General features: G+C 41.1%; 1 protein-coding gene across 1 annotated transcript in view; it reads right to left on the bottom strand.

Moving 5' to 3' along the window:
* The window catches only part of CRYL1 (crystallin lambda 1), a 73,625-nt gene that overhangs the window by 60,204 nt on the left and 2,539 nt on the right, over positions 1-10,882 (bottom strand). The window contains exon 2 of the mRNA XM_015429485.1: positions 7,075-7,182. Within this exon, the coding sequence (XP_015284971.1) occupies positions 7,075-7,182 (108 nt within the window). The remainder of the gene's footprint in view (positions 1-7,074; positions 7,183-10,882) is intronic.

Consider the following 10,882-nt stretch of genomic DNA (forward strand, 5'->3'; position numbering starts at 1 on the left):
CCCCCCCCCCCCCCCCCGTGTGGGCCAGAGAAATTCAAATTTGTTGCTATGACAGACAGAAGGGAACTAAGCAAGAAAAAGTAACTTGTCCCCTCTGGGCATAGACTGTCCAAAAGCTGTGTATCTCAGGGGAGGAGATTTTTCATCCTAGAAGTTAGTTCTAGAAGTTTCCTACTCATCTCTCTATGTAGGTCCAAAGTCAATTGCTGTGATGCATGGAGACCACAAAGCAGTAAGAAACATTCCTAGGATGCTCCCTCATTTGAGACAAAACAGGCTGACACACCCTGGAACAATCAGATACACGCACAGACTTATTGCTTACTATTTATTGGTAGGTTTGAATGGATTTAGATTTCGAAGGAGGGCGCTAATTCATCCAAAGACGCAAGTCACCCTTTATACAAATTAGACTAGACTGTCACACTATATTCAGTCTTCAGCAATACTGACAGACATTCTAACATTTCCCATAAAGAGCTGCATCTAGCTGAAGGAAGCAGTTCCAGGCATGGAAAGTTCATAGATGTTACTTACTCCTGTTTATTCATGCTTTCTAACATGGCAATTTAGACAATGAATTGTTTTACTCATTATAAATGGTACATTGCTGCAACTGTAGGACGCCGGCAATGCACTCCTATGAAAAGTTACACCCCTCTAAGTGCTACCTTGCTGAAACTGTAGGTGGTCAGCAATACACTCCGAAGCCAAGTTACACCCTTCTATGTCTATTAAAGTCAATGGGCTTAGAAGGGTGTAGCCCTGCTTAGGACTGCACTGCAAGGCATCCATTCTAGGTTTTTAAAAAATCAGTGCTGAATGCCCGAGGAACTGCAGCTGTAATTCAAGGAAGAAAGAAGCTTGTAGCATAAATAGATAAGGGGGGAAAAGGGGGTGTAGGGGGGCTGCTTAGTGGGAGAAAAAAAACACTGTGGATAATTATTTTTTTCCTCCAGCTGCCAACCACTACCTCTGTCAATCCTATTCCTAACTGAAATATGCCTATTACAATATATATTTCCCCCTCCAGTATATCTATTACTTCATAGTTACTATCTTGCTTAGTTGGCTTGTTTATATGGAAGCTCCAGAGACTGGTATTCTATGAACTTGGGCTTTAGCAAGTATTTTGACAGCCACAGGCAACACGAAAATATAAAGCCCTGCTGGTTCACACCAAAGGTCCATCTAGTCTATTATTTCCCACAGTGGCTATACAGAACCCCCCAGAAACCCTGGCAACAGCCTCTCTCTGCTGCTACTGGTCCTCAACAGAGGTACACAGACCATGATGTTCCACTTAGTCACTATCAGTTCCTCTAGTCTTCTTTTAAATCTATCGAAGCTAGTGGCCATTGCCAAAGCTTTTTGCAGTGAATTCCACAAGTTAATTGTACAATGTGAGTAGAAGTATTTTCTTTTGTCTCTCCTGAATCTTCTCATAATCAATTCCCTTTGCAATGTTATGATCTCCCATAAGACATCTAACCATCATGATCTTTCTTGGCAAAAGAGTGAAAACAGTGAGTTAAATGGTATCTTCTTTCTCCTAGCAAAAATTCAGGCTGATCAGAAAAATAAGCACTGCATGCACACACAGTCTGTCTTCTCTGAAGCCCTTAAATGAAGCTGTGAGGCAAACCACCCCTGGCCTCCCCCTCAAAGGTTAATGTGAATAGTAATGAGCCTGGTCCATCTTGCAGGTGTTACTAATTGGTCTCTTGGCCTTCTCATCTTCGAGGCCAGAGCTGGAAGTAGTGTGATTAGCTTCTCACAAGAACCTGCGGCCTGTTGGATGGAGGGAGCAGAGTCACGGGTGATGAGAAAATGAGGAATTTCACATTACCCTTTTTAACCCGTTTTGAAGCCGTTTTTGATCTGTTGTGGAGTAAACCGGTATAGGGCTGCCATTTCACACATGGCTTTCCCCTTCCGGTAAAGAGCTGGATCTGAAGCGGTTTGCCATTTCAGACCGCTCCGCCTTTTCTCCGGCTTTTTTTTAACATTCGCTTTATAGCGCTATAGCAAAACACTCCAGGCATTCCAATGGCGTTTATATACTGCTGTTAAGTTATAGTGCTATAGCACTATAATGCTATAAAGCGACCGTTCCCCCCCAAAAAAGCCGGAGATCGCCCGCGTGGGCGAAAAACGGCGGGAAAAAGCACATCAGAACCGGGAGAGGAAACTGAAGACTACTTGGAAGCGGTTGACAGGTAAAACGCTTCAGCCCCGTTTCCTAAACGGGACAGAAGCGTTTGTGTCTGAAATTACAAATACATTCCGGTAGGGAACCGGTTCTAAAACGGTTCTGTCTGAAATGACAGGCCAGAAACCGTTTGGGAACCGTTCCTCTTCCGGATTATATCGTCTGTCTGAAATTCCTCAATGTTCTAGAGGCTTCTTCTAAGAACATGTCCTGATTGAATGTCATCATCACCTGAGGTTATTGGGCCAAAAACTATAATTGAACTATGGCCCAAGAGAGACTAGCTGAGATCCTGTTAGGCCAGAGGCCTGAACTATGACCTTCTTGAACTGTAATTGCTAGCAACAGAGAACACTTGAGCTTCGACCTTTGACTTTGGAATTTAAGGTTTTTGCCTTCTAACGCAAATCCAAAGAGTGTTAGACAGTTGAACTAGTTTTTCTTGGTTTTCTGGCTGCATGACTTTAGAATATTTATTTATTTATTTATTTGATCCTGCCCTCCCTGCCAAGGAAGGCTCGGGGTGGCTTACACACAATATGTTAAAACAACTAAAACACAGAATTAAATAAAACCACAACAGTATAATAATAAAACATATCATAAAGTGCTAGTACAATTCACAGAACATGGTGGCATTCACGACATCCAAAGTAGACAGCTACCATTATAGTCTGGGTTTTAACAGGCTGTTGGTCACAATGTTTCAGTTGGTGTTGGTATTGGGACCAGGGGGTGGCTCCCTAATTGAAGGCCTGGTGGTAGAGCTCCGTTTTACAGGCCCTGTGGAACTGTAAGAGGTCCCGCAGGGCCTTGATGTCATCCGGGAGCTCATTCCACCAGTACGGAGCCACCACTGGTCCTCGTCACAACCAGCCTGGCTTCTTTAGGGCCCAGAAGGGTCAGATGGTTTTGGGACCCTGATCATAGTGCTCTCTGGGGAACATGTGGGGAAAGGTGGTCCCTTAGGTATGTAGGTCCCTGACCATATAGTAATGTATTGGCTATAGAATAAACTTTCTTATTGATACAAATGTGAAATAAACTTTATAAATCTTTTTTTTAAATAAACAATGGTCTGGTTAGTTGTGTGCAACTGCCCTGGGGACCCACGAGGTTCAGCCTTGGAGGACCCCTTGACAGAAGCCTTTTACTGTCCTCATTGACAAACTACTCTGGAGTAAACAACTGGAGTGAAACACCCAAAGGAACACCCAAAGGGATATTTCTTATGACATAATTATAATATTTTTTTAAAAAACTGTTTTTTAAACAGTTCTCAGCCATATAATTGAAATGAGCAGACAAAACAAATTTTAAACTCTACAATCATGAAATATTGGGAAATTACTGTAAATAAATTCTAAACAATCATAAGAACATGATTTTTTACTATTATATATAAAGAACAAGAACTGCTACATGCAGAAGAGATGTTTAATTAATCAATCAATGAACACCCACTACACACACAGACATTGCACAGTTACTCTGACTGGTTCCTAATGCTAAGGAACATTATTCTAGTCTAACTGAACACCCATCCTCCACAACCTCACTCCCACAGGTTCAGGGCTACAGGTAGGTCAGGCAGCCAAATTTCATCACTCATTTTGCCTCTTCTAAAATATACAGAGAACCATAACCGTTTTACATCTCAAGTCCTCTCTCTCACTCACAGAGACATCACCAGACAGGGTAGCCCAATCCCCTTTAATAATCACCCCACACTCAAGAGCTAGTGGGGTTGGGGCCTCCACTTCATTCACACACTGCCACCATTTATTCATATCCTAATATACATAGGTCCATGGGGTCACGAAGAGTCAGACTCGATTGTGCAACTGAACAACAACAAATATACATATTTCTATATAGGCCAAGAACTTAGTATGCATGTATTTGTGTGCACACTTTGTTCCCTAAGACAACAAACAAGAGTTGACTTTTATTTCTGGTTTGAACATAACATTGGAGTAGATCAGGTAGGACCTACCTCACAGAGTGTCTGTTGTGGGGGAGGGGAAGGGGAAGGAGTTTGTAAGCCGCTCTGAGACACCTTTGGGTAGTGAAGGGCAGGGTATAAATCCAATCTCTTCTTCTTCTTCTACAAAGTTTCTTTTCAATCGAACTTTCCAACAGTTTCCCTATTTGGGATCCTTAGTTACAAACTGACCCTTTTCAGACAGCTTTAAACAGCTCATCTTCACAGCTTCATCCAGCTGGACTCACTCCCAACTGAATTAACTGTTGTTTTCAACTGTCTCACCCACTGACATTTTGTCAGCCCCAATGGTCGCTTTTAGGGAGAGGGGGAACCGAACCTGTCTGTCACAGCAGCTAGTGTACACAGCCATTCTTTTTTATATTATGGTAAGGTTCATATAAATAGATTGTACTGCAGGCTTGTCTCCTCTTCTCTTTCCTACCAAGACTTGGAGTCCTGCCAGAAGTCCATCCAGCCCAGTGAACCTAAGTGAAGTTAGTACACCAGGTGAAAGCCTGGTGACCAGGTAAATTATTTTTTTCTGCAACTTATATTGAAGTCTTTCAAGAGATATTTCTTCCACCAAGTCCTATAGTCTTCACTGTTGTTAGAAATTTGATTATGAACGCAGTGTTCCCTCTAAGCTGAGTTAGTGTAAGCTAGCTCAGTTTTTTAGCCTCCAGGTCACAGATTTTTGTCTTAGCTCAGGAAGGATGGCTCCAGAGCAAACTAATTTATGCAGCAGCCAAATTGCTTGCTCACAACTTTAATGCAATTAGCTCACCAAGTAGAATTTTTGCTCACAAGACTCCACATCTTAGTGGGAGCATTGTATAATCTACTCTTATTGAAAACACAAGAGTATTCAAAATGAGGGCACTGTGTGTCTACATCATTCTTGTCTCCAGCTTTAACTTCAGACAAAACTGCGAATGTTAAGGGATAGTGGTGCCACTTCTACAACATGACTCCTGGAGCCTGCGTTTTCCACTGTGGTTTCATTCCAAATCCTTGCTTATGCACACTACTCAGCACTGGAGTTTACAAGATTTTCTGTATTGTGGGCCCAATTTCTACCCATGCACTTTAAAATGAAACTATATTTAACACAGGGGTGTCAAACATAAGGCCTGCGGGCCAGAAGCGGCCTGAGAGCAACTAGTGCAAGGGAGGGAACAGGAGACTGCTCAGGAGGGAAGTGGGCAGAGCCACTCCTATTGTGCCTTCAGCATGGCAGAACAACCTCATCTGCAGCAGTCAAGCAGTGTGGGAATGTCTGCCCAGTGCTGCACCTCTGGCTCTCCAGTCTGCCCATACGGGTTTTCCTTTGCACCCCCCTCCCAACCCAGGATTCCTTGCAGTGAGGATACAACAACTGGGACCTTAGCAGCTGCTGTCCTTTATACAGTTTAAATCTCTGGTACCTGGCATTACGTTTTATGCCACACATGGCCTGGCCCGATAAAGTGGCATTTATGTCAGATCCGGCCCTTGTAACAAATGAGTTTGACACCCCTGGTTTAATAGATATTAAACGTATACACTTCAGATTTGACTTGCAGCAGTTCTATAACATAGTCAGTTATGAACACAGCAGTTATGAAACCAGCTCACAGCCTAACCTTGCTCATGAATGCCACAACCGTTCCAGTCACTGCTGAGGATGCTGCGGCTCAACGCCATCTGATTCCTCACACCACTCAACATAGTGCATAGTGGAAAATGGGGCAATCTCATGCTTTCTAGAAGAGTGCCTGATGCAGCATTCAACATGTGAAACATCTGCTCTGAATTTCTGAAAAAGAAATCCCTGTTTAGGCACAAGTGTCACTGGGGAACGAAAGCCAGTGGCAACCACTGTGTCATCCAGCAAACATACCTGTGTCATAGCTATTAGAATACTGATGGCTGTACCGGCAGCTTACAGTACAAACTTAAACAGAGAAGGGTTCTAATGGTCAATGGGGCTACAAGGATCTGCTTAGGACTGTACTATAAGACCCAGAGAAATTTAAGAAGAAGAGTTGGATTTATACTCCATCCTTTACTCAGAGTCTCTGAGAGAAGGGCCCTTGAGAGAACAGAATCAAACCTGGTTCTCCTTTTATTATAAATGGTCTTGTGCTCAAGAGAAAAATAGGACTTCTCTATATGACTTTGGAGGTTTTCAAACAGAGGCTAGACGGCCATCTGACAGCAATGCTGATTCTGTGAACTTAGGCAGATTATGAGAGGGAGGGCAGGAAGGGTTCCCTCAGTGCTTAGTTCTTGGGAGCCTGGAGGGTTTTTGTCATCTTCTGGGCGTGGAACAGTGATCACTGCAGGTGTGGAGGGGGAGGTATTTGTGAATTTCCTGCATTGTGCAGGGGGTTGGACTAGATGACCCTGGAGATCCCTTCCACCTCTATGATTCTATGCTTTTCTCCTTGTATCACTGCAATTCTAGAGGCGATTAAAAAACAAAAAAAGCTTCCCCCACTAGAGGCAGGGGAAGAAGCTGTCATCACTGGAACAGGGTTATGAATCCTATTTTTCCCACCCACACAGCAGCCATCCATGCTTTCCTGTGATCTTTGGAGCAAACCAGGTTTGCAAAAAATGGGAGAAAAGCCAGTGAAGCCCCAGAAGATGCATGAAGGTGCAAGGAAAGAAACAGCTTCCCAACAGCTCTGAACTTCGGGCAGACAACCCATTTGGGATTGGCCCTAGTTCAAAAAATCCCCTTCACACATTTTTTGAATCCACTCTAAAATCCTTGTTGTTTTCTTATTTATGATTTCACCCTATTTGGAATTAGAAATCAAACCCAGTCATCATACAGTATTAAATATGTTAATATTGATCACCCTAAACTAAAGAAAATCAGATGACTCACCTGATTTTTTCCAGGGCTTTTGTTACCTGTTCTTGCACAATATCATAAAGTTTTACTTGGTAACCACCAGAAGCAAATACCATGGCCCAGCTACATCCAATGAGTCCACTAATGGAAAAAATAAAGAAAGAAGAATATTAGTTCATATAACCATCTTGTTGGGGGGAGGTGATATATAATCTTGTTTTCTGGTACTGTAAGGAAAAAATTGATCACAATTAATAAGGGCCTCTTTTAAAGAGGCAATGGATGACAGGGCAGACAATAATGGTAGCTGATTACAAAGCAAACAGGCTTGTGTTCAGAAGTTCCTGGAGCATCCGAGACTATTAGACATAGACTTGCACTAGGGAGCAATGAAAATATTACCTCTTCAGAATACTTTGTGGTTACATTATATTGCATGCCCAAAGACCAATTTATATCACTGCCGGTCAGAAATCCTGTACGTGTGGTGGAGCTGCAGGCTCTCCTATGAACTTCTCACACATGATACAATACACAACATGACACATACAAGTGTCTAATAGAATGTAAGAGCACAAGTGTTTATCAAGCTTAACGTTAACAGTTATGGAGCATCAGAACATTAGTCTGTCTAGCTCAGTCTCGTCTTCTTGACTGGCAGTGGTTTTGTAGGATCTCAGCTATCTTGTCTAGTCCTGCTAACAGAGATCTTTATTAATGAGAGATACTGAAATTAAACCAGGAACATTATGCATGCAAAGCAGGTTTGGGTATTTTGTTTGGGTATTTTGAATTTGGGTATTTTAATTATTAATGTGGGCATTTTAATTAATCATGGAATGTCAATCTTTATAATATCAAATAGGTTGACTTTTAAGGATGTGTCATTGAAGACCAAGATCAAGTTAATTCATGCTATAGTATGCCCCATTATAATGTATGAGTTTAAACGCTGGACAATGAAGAAAGCTGACAGGAGGAAAGTTGATTCCTTTGAAATGTTGTGTTGGAGGAGAGTTTTATGGATACCGTGGACCACCAAAAAGACAAGTGGATTTGAATCAAGCCCAAACTCTTTCTAGAAGCTAAAATGACTAAACTGAGGCTATCGTACTTTGGTAACTTTACGAGAAGCTAGTAGATAGAGCCAGCATAGGTTCTGATTTGCCCCTGGAGATTTGATATACTGCCAGATGAGTGTTTCTTAGTGAAGGCGATATATATATATATTTGTGCATATGCACCAAAATATTCTCAAACACTATACTCATTTTTGAAAAGCATCCTGTTAAACAGAACTTCTGCCTGAAACGTTGAAGAGTTATTATTAGAATTATGCATAATCTCACTCCCTGGCATTTTGTGGTTGGCTCTGCCAGTCATTTCATGGCTGTGCCCACCACCCTTTCTGATTTTCATATGTGCCCACTGGCTTAAAAAGGTTAGGGACCCCTGGTATAGCTTGTTACAACTGTAATGATAAACATTAAATTTTAAATTTTAAAAAATTATTACATACTGAGAACTCAGATTTGGTGTTCAAAGATTATGCAAATCTTATTGAACAGCATCTGCATAAAATTTATCATCTGCCAACTTTTTGATCTAATCCCAAATACTGTAGTTTGGGCATAATTTAAGATTGTACATTGTGCAGGAAGGTTATATATGATAACACCCTGACCTGGATAGTCCAGGCTTGCCTGATCCTATCAGATCTCAGAAGCTAAGCAGGGTCAGCCCTGACTAGTATTTGGATGGGCAACCTCCAAGGAATACCAGGGGCGTGATGCAGAGGCAGGCCACGGCAAACCACCTCTGAAATGTCTTTTGCCTTAAAAAGAAGTCTAGCTTGCCACCTAGTGGTGCGTAACGCTAAAAGAGCTAGAACTTCTGGCTGCCAGACAATCTTAGGATCTCCTGGCTATACTACACACACTGCCATACAATTTCACTATAGCTGTAATGTGTGGCTTACTTTTCCAAAGCATTTGTACTATTGCTCCTTGAACAGGCAGACACTTCAGGCATGGGGACCCACTAGCTTTAACTTACACACTTTGAGGCCAGTTAATATGCAAGGGCAGGGGATGAACATATATAAGGGCAATGTAAATCAGAGCATCAGTCCTTAGGTTTGGATAACGGAGTCATATTAATGATTTGAAGCCATGGATGAGAAAGAACATAGATTTTTTGTTTTTAAAGGAAATACACAACTAGCAACCAAACACTGCAGTGCGGGAGAAGGGAGTAGACAAATCAACTTTGTACACTCATAACTTTGACCTTGTCTCAAAGATTAGTTTGACTGCATGCAGTCAAAAGCAGTGCAGTGCTGCTGAGTCTCTTCTAGCACACAGACAGATTCTTGCTAAATGAAAAGTTTTTAGTCTAACATGAATTCCTGGATCCATCTTTTGTGCCCTAACTCAGTTAATTGTGAGGTACCAGCCCCAACACACACACAGTTCTTTAATGGATAAGGTTCAGTGACTTATATATGGTCTACATACAATTATTTTTTTCTTTTCCTCTTGCAAATTATTACTGGATATCCTTGTATGTGTTACATTTTTATTGGTTTCTGCACTCTGTTTATACCATATATATTTTAGAAAAACTATTTTAATGTTGAATTTTTGTTCACTAAAAAAAAGGAAGACTAACTTATCCATGGCCTAGGATAGTAGCCTCAGAAGAAGAAATGCCTATCAGAGTTCAAAAAAACAGAAACAGAAAAGATACCAGTACAATGTGGCAAGATTGTATTTATGTTTGCTTCCTGCTTCCCAGATTCAGTATAGAGTGGCTTTTCCTTCAATGAAAAAAGGCCCCCAGTGTCAGAACAAGATTCACTGTCTAATCAGAAATATAGCCACATCTTATATTTGTGGTACAGTGCAACTGTGACTACAATCTTTGGCTTTGACACACAAAACCAAAGATAAAAATCATGACACATGTAAGATCACAGGGTAACTTCGATATCTCTCCATCTCTACCTGTTCTTGCCTAACTACAACACAATTCAGCACCTGGCATGAGAGTGATATAAATAAAAGATGCAGATATAAGGTGAGATGCAAATTTAAAAAAAAACTGAACTAGGCTTATGAATAGCAAGCCACTCGCCGCATGACAAAGGCAAGCTGAAAGTATTCTGGTTTTGCATAAATCTAATGTTTTGTCACATGTGTAATTTAACCAGAACTCTGGCATAAATACAAGCTCAGGACATAAACTCATGCCAAATCTGGCTGAGAACAGGAAAATGAGCACTTGGTTCAAATACCAAATGCTTTCATTATCATTCCCAAGGTTATTGAAGGGTGTGTTTGTTATGCAATATGGAAGATACCGATAATCAGGTATTGGGACATTCCTTCATTATTCTACTTTGTAGGCAGAGAGTCTGTGCAATCACCTCAGCTGAATTAAACTGCAAGAAGTATCATAAGTGAAACAGTATTTCAGCACTTTTCATTATTCTTGTTTTACAGTTAAGAGCTTAAAGACATTTTTCAAAAGTACGTACACAAATATTATGCACATTTCACTTAGCAGAGTCGAGACTATAAAATACAGCATAACAGTGCATCATGTTTTTAAGAAGCCACATACTTTTTAACTTTTAAGATTGTAGGTACATTCCTGTCAAAAGCTTATTTAGGTTCCACTGTTACCAATGGAAATATTAAGCACACATCCTGCATTTCTTCAATAAAAACTCTCAAATACTACACAATTACAAATTCAAGCAACTTCAAGTAAAAGTTACTAGTCCCACAACCATGTTTCTATCCCACTTATCCACATATACTTAAGCAGACATTTGTAG

The sequence above is a fragment of the Gekko japonicus genome, unplaced genomic scaffold, assembly GCF_001447785.1.
Source record: "Gekko japonicus isolate JY-2015 unplaced genomic scaffold, Gekko_japonicus_V1.1 scaffold237, whole genome shotgun sequence".
Classification (NCBI taxonomy): domain Eukaryota; kingdom Metazoa; phylum Chordata; class Lepidosauria; order Squamata; family Gekkonidae; genus Gekko; species Gekko japonicus.